Source organism: Aulonocara sp. 'chitande type north' Nkhata Bay, linkage group LG6 (assembly GCF_057382095.1).
Source record: "Aulonocara sp. 'chitande type north' Nkhata Bay isolate Kocher_YH1m ecotype deep benthic linkage group LG6, A_spYH_male_GT1.1, whole genome shotgun sequence".
Lineage (NCBI taxonomy): Eukaryota > Metazoa > Chordata > Actinopteri > Cichliformes > Cichlidae > Aulonocara > Aulonocara sp. 'chitande type north' Nkhata Bay.
Genome location: NC_141349.1, coordinates 36,750,041 through 36,766,809, shown reverse-complemented (window position 1 = coordinate 36,766,809; position 16,769 = coordinate 36,750,041). Strand labels below are relative to the sequence as shown.

The window sequence follows — 16,769 nt, the reverse complement described above, 5'->3', positions numbered from 1 at the left end:
ACTAAAACAAAACACACACACACACCCCGGCTGCTGACTAAAGACAAAGCTTAAGTCAGTTTCTGCTGACTAAGCACGCTCATGGCTGAAATACTGAAGTGCCTTTTTTTTTTTTCTTCTTTCTTTTTAATAACTTTTGAGGCCTTCGTTAGAGGCCCTGAAGACACAAGCCAAAGTCTTTGCTATAAATTAAGTGAACATACAACAATAAAAAGTTCCGGAGAGCAGCAACTGTTGCAAAACTAAAACTGTTCAAAGACCGACAGCTTCCACAACACAGTCTTAACAGTTAAGACCTGGCTTCTCTTTAGTCCCAGCATTTAATTGCCACTCAATCCGCTACACATTTAAGCCAAACTCTTCTACCGGTGACCAAATACTCTACACAGTACAAAAAGGAACTGAACACTATGCTGAGGCTACTTCCTTACACAGACAAAATACAGAAGAATATCTGATTAAAAAGCAATTTCTTTAGAAACCTGAAAGAAACAGGTGGATACTTCAGCTGCTAGTTTGGGTCAACATATCTGGGGTTAGCTACAAAGAAAGTTCTAAATGAAATTTTATATCTTGGAGATAAAGCAAGGAAGTATTTATGAAGGTTTCTCAATGTGGTTCATTAACAAAAATCTCTTTAAAAACCTTCGTGTATTTTTGTAAACAGTGAATACCTACACTTCTTTGATGTAATACAGAAAACCTAGTTACTCATCCCTAGCATTTCTCCCATTGTTTTCTACCACTTTGTTCACAGTGACAACAAACTCAGCTCATTCACTGAAAGTGTTCAACACAATATGGCTCTAAACTGAAAATGCACATTCATGGATATTAATTGCCCTTGGGAGGAAACTAAACACACGTTAGAGCAGATGACATTTGGCAAATCAGAATTGCAGAAAGTCTGCAAGAAGCAAATCAGTTTGGTGAACTTAGAAGACTGAACTGAAAAAACAAACCAAAAACTAACTAAAATGGCACAAATGTGATGACGAAGAATGCAGAATGCAACAGCCTGTTAGGACATAAAGGGTCAAGACCAATGCTCTTCTGTGTTATGTGTTTAGTGTAGCCGTTCAACTCTTTTATTTAGAGTTACACTGTATGTAAACTTGTATTGCTGTATGTGAGACTGTATGTGTATATATGAGAGGATCAGAGGCCTGCCGTGAATGAGAAGTTGGCTGCTAATTTGATTCTACTACGTGAAGCTCTTCTGCTGGGACTGTCCATGGACAGGAGGGTCTTTGTGTCAGGTGGTGGTGGTGGTTCTCTGGGGTCTGCAGAGTCATCTGTGCTGCCATCACGCTTTGCAGGTAGATCAGCTGTGACGTCTGCCAGTGCCAACACATGTTCAAACAATACAAACAAACAAGCTCACACTTAACTACAGATGGAAAAGGTGCAAATAAGACTGATCCTTTTAATTTTATACCACAAAAACGGCATAAATCAGATGGACCACCTGTTGGTAGTGGAGGAGTTCTCTCCTCAAAGTGAATCAGATCCGCCTGCTGGACGACAACGGGGTCGGGGTGAAGCTGAGGCGACGGTAGGCAGGATGGAACAGGGCCACACAGCAGGTCCACTGGAGACGACAGACACAGCAGCTCTGACTCTGCAGCTGCATCAGCACCTGGAAGGTAAAACAAAATAAAATCAATTAAAAAGGCTGGCCAACACACGAGGTCTCGACAATAGCCAATTAAGAGGAGGAGAGAATGATGCAACATAAAAAACTGAAAACTGAAAAAAAGGCATTGAGCTTTTTTCACCATGATTTTTTTTGTAAAGCTAAGAAAAAGCTTATTTCAGAACTCCTGATTTTCTTCAGTATATCTTTAAAGACTACAAAAACCTTGAGCAGTCATGTATGACTTCCATTACCTGGACTCTGAGCTCCAGATGTTGCACTGCTAATCGGGCTGTCTCTCGGGCTCTCAGTGTTCTCCAGCTGGGGGCTGTTGGAGACTGAACAGCTTGGTTTTGCTACAACACACAGACAAAGCACTTTAATTACAATTTTCTTACAATGCACACCCGCCATCTCATGAAATCACAACCCAAAAATCACCTTTTAGTTTGATCACTTCAGTCAGCACAGTGGAGCATGTCAGTAACCTAAAGTTCAATCTGAACTTTCAATAAGAAAGACTCCCAACACCTTTACCTTTCATATCGTTCTTCAAAACGATAATCCTCTTGTGACCATGCCCTTTGATCCAGATCACCTGATGAGAACAAATCAGAAACTGAATGGTGAGAACTGATAGAAATAAACAATTATCACAAAAGTTCAGGACATTAACAAAAGCGATCAATAGAGAAAAGGTTTAAGAGTTTATTTAGATCAGTGTTGCCCACACAAAGATTACTTGGGCTGGTTGCCCATGTCTATTATCAGCCACCAAAATATATAAGGTTAAAAATATTTTCTACTATGAACACAACCATGTGCCATCCCTTTACTAGTGAACTGCTCTTCCTGTCTTGCATTTTTCCCCACCACTATCTAGCGTTCTTGTCCGGTTGCCATACGGTGATATTTAATATTTATAACCTTCCCTAAAATGGATTTTTGACTCAAGCTCCACCATCTTAGACGGTGCTGGTGGCATTAGTCCGTCTCCTACAAACTGGAGGTCCAATCTCACCAGAACCTGCAGCAGGTGGAGAACTACTTCATATATGCCCTGAACTCACTAAGCTGAGTTCAGAACTCTGACTATCATCATCAGTAGGTGAAGCTGAATTCATCCACATAAGGAGATTCTTGAGAGGGAGCTGAGTTTTTGAAGGAGAGAAACAAGTAAATACAAGCTGTTTGGGAGTCCACACTCATATGCACACATACAGTGGGGCAAAAAAGTATTTAGTCAGCCACCGATTGTGCAAGTTCCCCCACCTAAAATGATGACAGAGGTCAGTAATTTGCACCAGAGGTACACTTCAACTGTGAGAGACAGAATGTGAAAGAAAAATCCATGAATTCACATGGTAGGATTTGTAAAGAATTTATTCGTAAATTAGGGTGGAAAATAAGTATTTGGTCACCTCAAACAAGGAAAATCTCTGGCTCTCACAGACCTGTAACGTCTTCTGTAAGAAGCTTTTCTGTCCCCCACTCGTTACCTGTATGAATGGCACCTGTTTGAACTCATCATCTGTATAAAAGACACCTGTCCACAGCCTCAAACAGTCAGACTCCAAACTCCGCCATGGCCAAGACCAAAGAGCTTTCGAAGGACACCAGGAAAAGTATTGTAGACCTGCACCAGACTGGGAAGAGTGAATCTACAATAGGCAAGCAGCTTGGTGTGAAAAAAATCAACTGTGGGAGCAATCATCAGAAAATGGAAGACATACAAGACCACTGATAATCTCCCTCGATCTGGGGCTCCACGCAAGATCTCATCCCGTGGGGTCAAAATTATGATGAGAACGGTGAGCAAAGATCCCAGAACCACACGGGGGGACCTGGTGAATGACCTGCAGAGAGCTGGGACCAAAGTAACAAAGGTCACCATCAGTAACACACTACAACGGCAGGGAATCAAATCCCGCAGTGCCAGACGTGTTCCGCTGCTGAAGCCAGTGCATGTCCAGGCCCGTCTGAAGTTTGCCAGAGAGCACATGGATGATACAGCAGAGGATTGGGAGAATGTCATGTGGTCAGATGAAACCAAAGTAGAACTTTTTGGTATAAACTCAACTCGTCGTGTTTGGAGGAAGAAGAATACTGAGTTGCATCCCAAGAACACCATACCTACTGTGAAGCATGGGGGTGGAAACATCATGCTATGGGGCTGTTTTTCTGCCAAGGGGACAGGACGACTGATCCGTGTTAAGGACAGAATGAATGGGGCCATGTATCGTGAGATTTTGAGCCAAAACCTCCTTCCATCAGTGAGAACTTTGAAGATGAAACGAGGCTGGGTCTTCCAACATGACAATGATCCAAAACACACCGCCCGGGCAACAAAGGAGTGGCTCCGTAAGAAGCATTTGAAAGTCCTGGAGTGGCCTAGCCAGTCTCCAGACCTCAACCCCATAGAAAATCTGTGGCGGGAGTTGAAAGTCCGTGTTGCTCGGCGACAGCCCCAAAACATCACTGCTCTCGAGAAGATCTGCATGGAGGAATGGGCCAAAATACCAGCTACTGTGTGTGCAAACCTGGTAAAGACCTATAGTAAACGTTTGACCTCTGTTATTGCCAACAAAGGTTATGTTACAAAGTATTGAGTTGTATTTTTGTTATTGACCAAATACTTATTTTCCACCCTGATTTACGAATAAATTCTTTACAAATCCTACCATGTGGATTCATGGATTTTTTTTTTCACATTCTGTCTCTCACAGTTGAAGTGTACCTCTGGTGCAAATTACTGACCTCTGTCATCATTTTAGGTGGGGGAACTTGCACAATCGGTGGCTGACTAAATACTTTTTTGCCCCACTGTAAGTCCATGTCACATAAGGTGCAAATCTGAATGAAAGCCTGTTCATGTTTTAGAATGATTCCTTATAGAGGAGCTCCAGTCTCTACTGCAGTAACTATACCTGTGGAATCGCACTGAGCAGCTCATCAACGCTGGTGTACCCACAGAAACGTGGATCAAGGCTGCAGCCTGTGAATTTGTTGTATGCTCCGTGGAACTCAGTCAGGAAGATCTGGTTGTAATGGTAGGTGTGGAGCAGCGCGCGTACATTACGAGCAAACTGGTAAAGCCTGGTTAGCCTCACAAATTCTTCCCAATGACTGCTGGCAGCTTGAGTGGTATCATCAGTTTCCTCGTGGTACAGCTGTGAAAAGATGATGATTATGGATCAAGCACAGTAAAAGTATTTGGGGGGGGGGAAAAAAACCCCAAAGAAAACTCTCGTACTCACCTCGACCAGGTATGGAAGGCTCTTCAGTAACTCGCTGAGAGAAAGGAACCCATATTCACATGGGTTTAGCGCAACTCCGTGAACGCTTAGGTAATACTGGCTCAGCTCCTCCACCTTCAAACCTTTGGTGATGTTCTCATCTTCTTGGGACATGAGCAGTGCCAGTAGCTGTGAGGTCAGAGAGCGCAGAGACTTCCTGTTGATCAGCTGCACTTCCCGACCATCTGCGCCATCCACCACCTTTCAGAAATGCACAAAGTGGGTAGTTAAGAATATCTGAAAATGTGTCTTAAGTTATATGAAATGAGACTTTTTACCGTTTACTGTGATTTTAAAAACTTTATAACCTCCAGGATGACTGACAGGACTTTTGTGCGAGACTTCATTTTGTGCATTTAATAAACTGGCTAATTTATAATGAAGACAAAACCCCTGAGACAACAAATCTATTAATTTTATTTTTAGCAGACATGACCACATGCTTCTGCCTTTACAAAAAACATCTGACTGTCAAGTGAAGCTCTATTTTTATTATTTTATTAAACTAAGCAACAGCGAGCTTCTCAGCAGATAGATTTACACAGCTTCCCCTGGGGATGTTTTCTTCTTTACCTTGACAACATGGCAGAGTTTGGTCAGCAGAGCAGGCAGGGAGCTTGCGTCGAAGTCTTGCAGGCGTAGCCCGTAACCAAAGGTTTTGCTGTACTCTGTGAGCAGCTGACTCACAGGCAGACTGGAGTTTTTCTGAGCCCGCAGCAGCTTGACCAGCTGAGCTGCCAGAGCTTTGATACGTTCAACCTCAGTGAGAGACAGCACTTTCTCCTCACCGCACTCCAGCACCTGATGAAGGACGAAGGCATTAAATGGTAAGTTTGTTTTTCATGAAGACCAAGAGTCCCAGACATCATAATTATATTTACAAAGACAGTTCTATCCAAGCACTCAAGGGAGATGCAGGAAAAAGAAACCTGGCCTGATCCACTGACTGAAATCAAAAGGCATGGCAAATCCTCTTAAGTGAAAAATAACCCCATGCCATTCGTTCCCAGAAGTCTCATCACCAAAGCAGCATCAGTTCACTGTGACTGATGCTGGCAAAACTTCTTATGCTGTGTACATACTGGAAGTGATTCGATCGTCGTGCATCGCCTTGGCCAAAAGCAAAAACCTACTGCACGCCACACTCACCATCAGGACATCAGGGATTGCCTCAAAGAGCTCAATGAGCTTGGTGAACCCATAGTGGCTGAGCTTACACTGGCGACCAAAGTGGTGGTGGTAAGTTGGTATAAACTTGCTGAAGGGCATTCGACAGTGAGGCTGGTGGCGAAGCAGGTCCACCACCTCCTTCCCAAACTGCTTGGTACGCTCCAGTTCTTCCATAGTACGCTCTAGTAAAGAAAGAAAACGACTTTAGTGATAGGCAACCAAAAAGAAATGCATCATTAAAATAAAATAAGGTTTCTATGGTTAACAGTTTCTGCAGGTAAGTAGATCCTTTTTTAAACTCAAGTCTAATGCGCTTTTAAATTCTACTTCCAAATTGACAGTTATGCACTCACCCCTCTTAGGAACTGAGATGACTGTGTCGGTGGGCTGTTGTGTGATGGTGATGGTGGTGTCAGGGATCTCAGTCAACAGATCCATCAAGTCACATATCCCATAGTCAGTTACTCTCCAGTCTCTGGAGAAGCACCTGATTCACAAAAGAATGCATCACAGCACCCACACCACTAATAATTCAAACAGTTTTTCCGCTCCTATGAAACTAACACACGTGTCCTATTTATGTTTAATTACCAATGGTATGCCTGCATGAAGTCCTTGATTGCCACTTGTTTGCTGGCTTGAAACTTAAGCAGCTTAAGCAGGTCTTGGGTGAAGCGTTTAACTTGAGCTCGGTGAGTTAGAGTCAGTAAACGCTTTGTACCCATACCCAAGATCTGTTGGTTAGAAAAATGAAAAACGTATAAAATAAACAAAGACAACATGAACAAATACATTGTTCAATCGGAAGATCATCACTGGGTGGTCCTCATTAAAAATACCTGCAGAACATGTGGCACAGCCTCGAGGAGCTCCAGCAGCTTAGAGAAGCCATAGTCGGAGACGCGGCACTGCTTGGCAAAGTGATGATGATATGAGGGAATGAATTTGCTGATTGGCATTATGCATGACGGCTGACTTTTTAAGAGGTCAATAATCTCTCGGCTAAACTGGATGAGCTGTGGATTGCCGACTGGACTCTTGCAGCGTTGAATCCATGGCTCTGTGTGACAATTTAAAAAAAAAAAAAAAAATTGTTAAGGTGAAATGGGCTGCCTGAGCTAAACGCAAACTGCCTGATAACTTTACAAGAACTCATATCAGATGGTTAAAGAGTTTAAAACAAAAAACCAACAAAAAAAACCCCAAAACACACCCAAGATGAGAGGTCTGAACAGCACTGTGAAAAATGAAAATGAAACTCCAATAAAAACCGGATTTGTAAATGTACCTACCAGAGTTTGGCACCGGAGGTTTATTGTTGATCCACTTGATGACTTTGAAACCATTTTGAGCTGTGACTACTGTGATACTGGGAACACAGGTGACGAGGTGCTCCAGAGGAACACCACCTTCCAGTGACTCATTGCCAAGCTGAAGTGGTCTGAATTTTGCTGCATAACAGTCTGGAAAACTAAATGGAAATTAAACTTTTTAATAACTTTATAACGACAGAAAATATATTCTAACATTAAAAATGCGTACACTTAACAGGTAATAAACCAGTTCTTACCTGAGGAGTGGAAGTGTGCCCTGATGTGACTGCAACAGACTGTGGACCTCTGAGGCTAGTGTGCTCAGAGACATTACAACAAATGGGATTTTATAGGAATCAGGGTCAAAGTCGGCCTCACTGCAAAAAAAAAAAAAAAAAAAAAAGAACAACAGTCAGTGATGGAAAAAGGTCAACTTACGCTACAATATAAAGGTTTCGAACTGTTGTATACCTGAAGTCCTGCAGTGAATAGTGCTGTCTGCAGACAGGTTCATGGTACTCCAACTCCTCAAACACAACAGGACTCCCACTTGCTGAGGAGGAGCCCTCCTGGGATTGGGAAGATCCCAGTGGACTCTGGCGTATTTGGCTGTTGGACAGAAGGCACACAAACCTTGAGCCTCCCTGCTCCCGCACTGCAACCAGCTCTGGGAGCCGATACAGATCGCCAACCACGAGCTTACGGGAATATCTGGAGAGAGCAGGGCAGAGTTGGAGTATATACTTTTACTACATTTTTTTGCCATCTCATTTTTTGAATGCTATACTCAAACACCAAATGTGTATGCAAAAATTAGACAATAACGAGTTTAGAAAGATACTGACTTTTTCTCATAAATCTCAGTGAACTTGAAAAGAGGAAGGCAACTGGCAGGAGCATCTTGAAGAATGGAGATTATCTCTGGGCTATAAAATAACAACCACAAATGTCACCACGATAGACCAAACAACAATTTAAATTTTAAAATTTCACAATGTAACCAACATATTAAAGCTCCAAACTAAAATATATATAAACTGTACCTGAGCATGGCAAGAGATTTGTTGCTGCCACCGGTGATCAGAGACACCTGAATGCGTTTGCCTCCGATCTTGTAACGGTGTAGGCCGCTGACTGCACTAATGGCCTGCTGCAGGGACATCATCTGAATTGTGGCCTTCAGCTGGTAGTCAGTGTGGGGGCTAAGCTCCACACTTTTTACCTAAACAAAACAAGTTATACCACAAAGTGATTTTGAGAGGAAAGGGTAGGTAAAACATATACAAACTACTTAGATGTGAGCAGAACACAGATATGCATTGCATGAAATATTGGCATAATTTGACTACGCTTTACCCTTCCGTATCGGGAGAAGGTGTCATTTAAAGTTTGCTGCAGATCCTTGCGAGACATTCTGTAGTCCAGGTTGGCAACCTGGATCTCTGCTCCCTCTGAGAAAGGCTCAGAAGCTTCAGAACAAGGGCTACGAGGGGCAGCAATCAGAGGTGAGGAACGGCTGGATAGGCAAGGGGATGCACTCCTTATGTTAGAGAATGGAGAGATGCAATAAAAACATAATTAAAATTACATTTATCATTACGCATGGTTTATAATTTGCATGCAGCAGTAGGTAACCTGGAAGACCAGGAGCCCTGAGATAAGACGAGGGGGCTGAAGCTTCTGTGTAGGTTCAACTTGCTGAAGGCGGAGGGTGTGCTAATCTGGAACTCCCCTGAGTTCCTGTCCACTTGGTCAACAGGGGATTCAGTTGCACTTTGAGGGCTGGAGTCCTCTCTGCTATACAGAAAGATGAACAACAGGCACATGCAGATAAACAACATGACGCAAACATGACAAACATTTTATTTTCAGTTGAAAATTTATTCCCGCCATCTCTGTGTGTACCTCTGGCTGTAGATGGATTCTACAGTGAGACCAGGCTTAGTTAGTTGCTCCAGTGCTCCAGCCTCACCATTATTCTGGGTCGAAGACGAGGCAGCACATCCCTTTTCCAAGTGCTGAAAGTTCATTCTGGCCTTCCCCTCCAAACTGCCCAGCTCCTGGATCAAGCAGGGAAGGCAGAAGTTAAGTTGTAGATATTGACCTGCTAGATAATGGTCGTATCCATCCTGTCCATGTGTGGAACAGGATGGTCAAGCGATTAGTTCAAGTAGTTACAAAATACGAATACAAGCAGAACAGAGAAACTCAGAAAAGACCATGGACTGCTGTTTAACTAGGGATGTACATTCAAAATGCCAAAAAAAAAGGAAAAACTGCTTTACCGTAGAGCTCATTTTCAGGGAATTTCTTACATATTAAAAGCAATAATAATAATTTATAATTAACAAAAAGGTTTTAGATTGGCACCAAAGAAAATCTCCAGGACTATGATCAAATATTTTAGACATTTTTTATTATTTTTCTCCAGATTACAATATATTTTTGTTTATCAAACAGAAATTTCATAGACGTCAGTTAAGTAACGTAACTACGTAACTGTGCTTGCTTATGTTCTAAACTCACGAAGGGCCCATACTGAGCCAAGGACAACTTGTATTTTTTAAATTAACTTGACTGCATTAAAGGGTGTAACACTGTAAATTGCTCTGATATAAAAGGAATACTGAGACAGTTCAAACTTACCACAATACTGTGGTAGTCCCATTGAGTTTGTTTTATTGTGAGCCTCAAATATAAAAACCTCTAAGGCTTTATATAAAAAAAACTAACAACAAAAAACCTAGGCTTTAATGTCTTCATTCAATTTTGGTGCTTAAAGAGAAATCTTAAATTACATTTTCTCCTTACTGTTTAACTACAAAGAGACTTAAATGTCCATCCCAGTTAATTTATGGGTCAGCTCCCCCCCCATTTGTCACACTGGTTACAAACAAACCAGAAAAAGACAAACCGAATCAGCCACTAGAGGTCATTTTTAATCATAGTAGAAATCAGCACTGTCCAAATTTCTCCAAAAGTAAATTCATTAATTTGAAAAATAGAAAAGAAAAGAAAGCGCTTATAGCAGCACATAAAGCAGAACCTGGACAAAACACACAAAATGGTAGCTCACAAACTACATCAGCACTGATATACTGAGCAAAACCACAGACACAAAGCTATATGGCGTTCATGCAATAACACGATGACTGACGAGCAGGAGAGGAGTGGATTAATGAAGGACAAGCAACACATATTACATGCGCAGGCAAAAGGCAGGAGCTAACAGTTACAAGCTGTTAGTCAAAGCAGCAATTAGAAGGTCACTGGGGGGAGGAGAAGCTACAGTGATTTACAAAGCAGCCCAGACAAAGAGAGATGGCAATGGAGGCTGAGGGGAAGCAGGCACAGATGAGTCTGCTGACCTGATGGGGCTTGGCTGGAGCACCACCGGGAGGCCCACTGCAACCCCTCCTGGGGCTATAGGGCCTTTCAGCCACCGGACCAGGGGTGTGGCAGGGGCGGGTTGCTCGCCGTGGCCTTCTGGGTGACCTGGGTGTCTCCAGGGGCAGAAAAGAGAAGGAGGCTATAGATGGGGGAGGGCCGAACATTGAATCCTGGGTTTGAGAGGTCCGGGCCAGAGTCTGAGGCAAGTGATGGGGCTGAGAACGAAGCTCAGACTCAGGACTTGCATCGTCTCTGGGCCGCGGGGAGAAGGAGAGGCTGATTCTGTGGCCAAACACATCCTCATTTTCCATTCGCTTGCGGGCACGTGTAGCTGCCTCAGGGCTGCCAAAGCGGAGGACTGCTGTGCCCTGGGACACACCAAGTACTCTGCCGCCACAGTTGTCTGACAGCCGGCGGAGCCTGAGCTTCACAGCGTTCCGCATGTTCTTGTCACAGTTGAGAGGGAGGTTGTGCACATAGAGGTGGTTGAAACTGGGCTGAAGGAGGGGAGGAAAAGACACCGCGGCTGCCTGGTTTGTATTATTTACACTCAGAAAATAAAACGTTTATTTATTTTTACTTGGGAAAAACAAGTGGGAATGGCCGACAACGATTAGCAACAATTAATGATTTCCAATTCCCACTATTAGATTAGTAACTCAATCGTGTGTGAAATTCACATTCCAGCTGCATCGCTCTTCACATTTGGCAAGTTTACATTAAAACGAGATTTTGTCCTTCGTTAATTTTGTTAGCGTATACTTACCTTAATAAAAGGACAGTTTAAAAAGTACTCTTAAAATCTTAATGAAGCATTTATGAGGCCTACCTGCGCTTTGACAAGCATGCGTGGTGGCAGATCTGCTGTTATCTCCTGAAAGGGCACATGGCTGTTGGCATGCTGCAGTAGAGCTGAAGATGTATGGCTGCCATGAACCAGGATTACATGGAAACCATGGCGATGACGCAGGTCACTCAACTCGCTTGCAAAATTCACATCAGCTGTTAATAAAAAGGTGACCTGTGTTATCACAAATGTATGTGTGGTAACATGGCTGTAGTTCATTACAAGTAATCAGAGGTGAACTTACAGGATACCAGTACAACAGTTGCAGGTGCAGTGTGCGTCTCAGCAAAGCGCCGTAGGCTCTGACGAAGTTTGTCATCTGCAGCATTCTTGGCTGTGGCATTAATATGTGCAACAGTAACCTGTAAAAGTACAATTATTAAGCGTCTGAATTATTCCTCCTTTTAGGCAGTGACTGAATACACACTCAAACTGTATGGATATTTTAAAAGTGTGTGATGTGTTAAGACAAAAATCACAAGCTGATCAGTCAAGCTAAAAATACTGAACGCACAACTTTTTTTTAACCTCTTCAGGACAAGCTATACTTAATGTTATAGAACCAATTACCAGCATGAAGAGAACTCAGTATTTGTATTGTCATAATTAGGGTAATTTCAGACTGCTTTTATTGCTTGAATATTACTGATACCTGGCAGTTGTTGAGCTCTTGGATGACAGCTTTACTCTCCTTGCTAATATCACAAACGCAAATGAATTCTGCCTCACGATGACCCTGGAAGAAGCGGTTGCGAATTCGTTGGACCACAGCTCCAGCAGAGCGTCCACTGGGGACACTGCAGTTCTCAATGTCCCAAAAGACCCCGACTGGAGGGATGTTCTCGGGACCAGTACCCTCTGGTGATCCTAGCAAAGCGATCATTTTAAAGCACACTCAGGTTTCTTGGAAGCTTATAGTTAATAAAATCAGTTCAGTTTTGTTGCCGATTTGTACTGCTGCATTACTGACTCCACTAACCATATTTCTGTCCAGTCTTGCCAAGACTGGTTGATGGCATGAGCATTTTGCCATCGGAGAAGGTGCCACAGCCATTACAAATAGGAATAGGAATAGGAGCAGTCTGAGGAATAGGAACACTTGGGTGCACCTTGTCGGACTCTGCCATCAGACCATTCATAGGCTGCAAAAGGGTACAAATTCAAGACGCTCAAACACACAAAAAAGCAATAACAAGAAATATGAAAAGCGATAAAAGCTTAAACACACATGATTCAGCTCAACATTTTGTAAAAAAATACCTGCATCTTTAGGCCACACAAATTTAATGAAGAGAGATCGACCAACCTTAAATAAGCACTCCTGACAGTAGTGTGCCCCCTTCACACAAACAGTGCGTTCAACATTTAGGTGCATAGGATTAGAGAAGAAGTGTGCTGAAGTGGCTGTAGTAGTGATGGTGCTGGTGCTTGGGTGACCACCGAGTATACTTCCTTGGGATCTTCTGGCTGATGCGCTGCAGTCCACACCACATGTGTAAAAGCCAGAAGAGGTCAGGCAAGAGCCATGCAAGCTAGCAGGTAGAGAGGAAACAGAGGGGAGAGAGGATGCCATCGGTGCTGAAGAGGGAAAGAGGCTGGCTTGACTGAAAGAAAGAGGTACAGCTGGGTAGGTGTGGAGAAGCCCTGAGCAGCAGGGGAGGTAGGGGTGTGATGAAATAGGTTGAGAGGTAGCAACAGAAGAGGACAGCTGAGGTTTGCAACTAAGACTGAATAAAGGATCAAAAGCTTCACCTCCAGTGCCACAGCTAAATTTATGTTTATACTGATGAACAGATGAGGCTACAGAACAAGGCCCAGACCTACTAGTACTGATCGGTGCTCCCAGAGACCCTGGGGCCATATAAAGCGAAACAACTCCTGCAGCATTGCTGCCGCTACCAACAACACCTCTGCCACCCAACAACCCAAAGCCATCTGTGTTGTTGTGGTCACAGTGCTCGCAAATGCTTACTTTGGGGCTAGCCCCCTCTTGTTGCTGATGAGGTGGTGGCAGTTGTTGGAAGGAGTCTTGTGCAAGCTGAGGGGGAGGTGGCGGCAAGCAGGGAGGAGGCAATGGGAGAGAGGACAGAGAGAAGGGCTGGGATAACTGGGAAGAGGAAGTATGGTGCAGTGGTGGAGGAGGCACATCTTTCAGATCCAGTACAGCCTTTCTGTTGTCCATGTGATTGCTCTGAATAAGAAAAGAAGAAAAAAAAAAATCACTTCACATTAGTTCTGTAAATTTCTTGTGACTTCTCAAAGCCATAATAAAGACATATCTATATGAATTAAAAAATATAAATAAAAGATTACGATATTTAAAAAAAACATCTAAAAAAGATCAACAAGCAAATGTTATTATTGGAAAAAGACAAGATGAACTTTTTAAATGATTATTTTTATTCAGAGAAAAAAAAAAGTTATCTAACACTACCAGGCCCTATGTGAAAAGGCAACTGTCCCCCCCCCTTCTTAAATTAACTGATTAACCACATATTTTGGAAAGCTGAATTCAGTTTCACTAGCCAGAGTCATGCCTGATTATTCTCAGGTCAGATGAATTGGCAATTTCTTCAAATAGAGCATGTCCGACAAAGAGAAGTAAGAAACTAGATCTCAAAAAGCAACATTATGCCACAGTCTAAAAATACTCGAGAACAGATGAGAAAAAGTAACTGACATCTATCAGTGTGTAAAGGATTACAAAGCCATTTATAAGGGTTTGGAACTCCAGTAACCCATGACAAAATCCATGAGGTGCAAATGGAGAAAACTTGGAACAGTGGTGAAACTTCCCAGGAATGGCAAGCCTCCCAAAATTATGTCTTCACCCAGCATGTATAAAATAAAATAAAAAACAAAACAAAAAAACCTGTAGGCCTCACTTGTATCAGTTAAAGTTACAGCACACATAAAACTATCAGCATTTTATAAAAAAGGATCATATCAAAGGTGTGATGGCCCGGGGCTTCTTTGCTGTTTCAGGACATGAATGACTAGATGTAACTGACAGAAAGTCCTGAATGAGAATGTCCCCCAATCAGTTTGTGCTCTGAAGTTCAAGTTTACTTGTTTTATGCAACAGGACAACGGTCCAGAACACAGTAGTGAATCCACCTCTAAATGGCTCAAAGGTTTTGGAGTGGGCTATACAAAGCCTATATTTAAATTAAATTTAGATTTTTTTGGCATGACCTTAAACAGCCACCAATGGTTGAATTAAAACAATTCTGCTACAGAAGAGTGGGACAAAATTTCTCCACAGTGATGCATATCATTCCCAGTAAAGTGTTATCCACAAACACTTTACTGCTGCTCTTGCTGGCAAGGGTGGCACATAGGGCCTGGTAGGTTAGCTACCTCTTCCCTCACTTAATAAATTAACTCCTCATTTTAAACATTGCATTTTGTATTTACTGTTATCTTTATCCAATATTAAAATTTGATAGATCTGAAACATTTAAGTGTGACAACTATTTTTTCTAGTACTCAGTAAGGGGGTAAATAACACTGCGCAGCAAAATAAAATAAAAAAATTAGTTTACATTAATGGTTTGATAACATACCTGAAATATTTTCATTTTAATCTCTCATTTAGAAAACAGTTCAGTTTCTTCATTAAGCTCCATATGTCTGTACTGATAAATACATACTTTGTCTGTCTGATGAGGGGAGCTTGTTTCATGTGCGGAGAAGCAGTCCTTGAGCTTCCATAGCAGGGTTGAAGCCTCTGTTTCGGTGTGAGCGAGCCATGGGAAGGATCTAGCGCCACATGTTGATCTCTCCTTTCCCAGTCCTTCCATCATACGAACCACAGGAGTCTTTCACCATACTTGCATCTATCTCTCTTCTCTCTCATGCTTTCCCAAAGAAACGAAAGTTAAAAGAAGTTTACTACAGTCATGCTGAATAATTCCCATATGCGACGTTGACACCGTGGTTAAAGTTCGTACCAACTCATTTATGATGACACAGATCGCAGGTGACTAACCGTGAGCCCGACAGCACAGCTTCAAAACATTACAGATAAATAAAAGGGTCATCTCCAACCCCAAACCTTTACAAATTCGACGGTTTTAACAGTTCCTCTTAGGCTAATGTCAGAAGCGAAGCAGTACGTAAACTAACCGATAAGATGATAACTTAGCTCGAGCTAGCTAACGTTACTTTCATTTAATTTACTCATTGGCTACGTCGGAACTGGCCTGCTAAGCCAACTAGTCTCACTACCTAAATCTAGCCATTAAAATAGAAACTTAATGGCTTGTCTTTAGCTATTTAAGCTAACAACTGGGTATTAATGTTTAGCTTGTTTGAACGCACTTGCACATACTTGCTCCCACAAGCTATCCTTCGAGATCCTTACGAGAGAATTGATACTATTCGGTAACAGCGAGGTAATGCCAAACAAGCTGATTATTTACCTGAGAAACTCGCGTCTTCTACATCTTCCTCAAAGGACCATTCCCTATCTATCTCCCTAGAAACGCGCACCTTTTTGTAACCTACTTCTGCCGGAAAGCAATTACTGCTGTCGTAAAATGTGTTCCTATTGTCCGAATCTGGCTGTTTCTCAATACTCAAGTACGCAAGTCCGTACTCGCGTTCTTGCTAGTCCGTACTTCGTAAGTTCACGCGGGAATCTGGACTTCCCGAGAACGTCCTTGATCATCTCAGCGCCAGTTTTTACTGCCATCCCCTCTTAATTTAACTGCGATTAATATTTGCAATGGAAATTAGACATAGTATAAAAAGGTAAACATGCTGTAGTAGATTTCAGATAGTATAGAAAGATAATTAAAAAAAAGAAGTATTTTAAGCACTTTGGCAAAATTCACTTTTACATATGATTTGTTTCATAATGTCTAATAAGGCACGATGGTAACAAACAGGTCTCATGTTAGAATGCTTTTATTATTATTTTAGTAGACACTCAAAACTTACAATAGGCTAATGGGGTTTGGAAGACAATTGAACAAATATTTAAAACATAATTTGATTATCTCTGGAGCTGCCTTCAGGATCATCACATATTAATATGCTGTTTCCACTCCCAGTGAAAATGTTTCCTCCTCAATTAAAAATATTTTTAATGTTTAATTCAGAGTCTGCAAAGT

At 42.2% G+C, this 16,769-nt stretch overlaps 1 protein-coding gene across 7 annotated transcripts; it reads right to left on the bottom strand.

The window, feature by feature from the left end:
* Positions 1-103: 103 nt before the first annotated feature.
* marf1 (meiosis regulator and mRNA stability factor 1) lies at positions 104-16,210 on the bottom strand. 7 transcript variants are annotated; one of them, XM_086296727.1, is made up of 27 exons: positions 16,077-16,210; positions 15,306-15,512; positions 12,959-13,843; positions 12,632-12,794; positions 12,305-12,519; positions 11,897-12,014; positions 11,635-11,807; positions 10,784-11,302; positions 9,321-9,475; positions 9,051-9,212; positions 8,772-8,955; positions 8,459-8,637; positions 8,261-8,341; positions 7,887-8,126; positions 7,673-7,792; positions 7,395-7,573; positions 6,942-7,162; positions 6,694-6,836; positions 6,456-6,589; positions 6,082-6,284; positions 5,506-5,733; positions 4,894-5,133; positions 4,564-4,806; positions 2,174-2,234; positions 1,891-1,992; positions 1,469-1,639; positions 104-1,337 (listed from the first exon to the last, which is right to left on the bottom strand). In XM_086296727.1, the coding sequence occupies exons 2-27, from the start codon at positions 15,456-15,458 to the stop codon at positions 1,159-1,161; spliced, it is 5,451 nt and encodes a 1,816-aa protein (XP_086152853.1). In that variant the 5' UTR covers positions 15,459-15,512; positions 16,077-16,210; the 3' UTR covers positions 104-1,158. The 7 variants fall into 7 exon arrangements, with proteins under 7 accessions (XP_086152853.1, XP_086152855.1, XP_086152856.1 ...); XM_086296729.1 differs by having other exon boundaries at positions 9,051-9,209; XM_086296730.1 differs by having other exon boundaries at positions 10,784-10,918.
* Between the last annotated feature and the right edge of the window lie 559 nt (positions 16,211-16,769).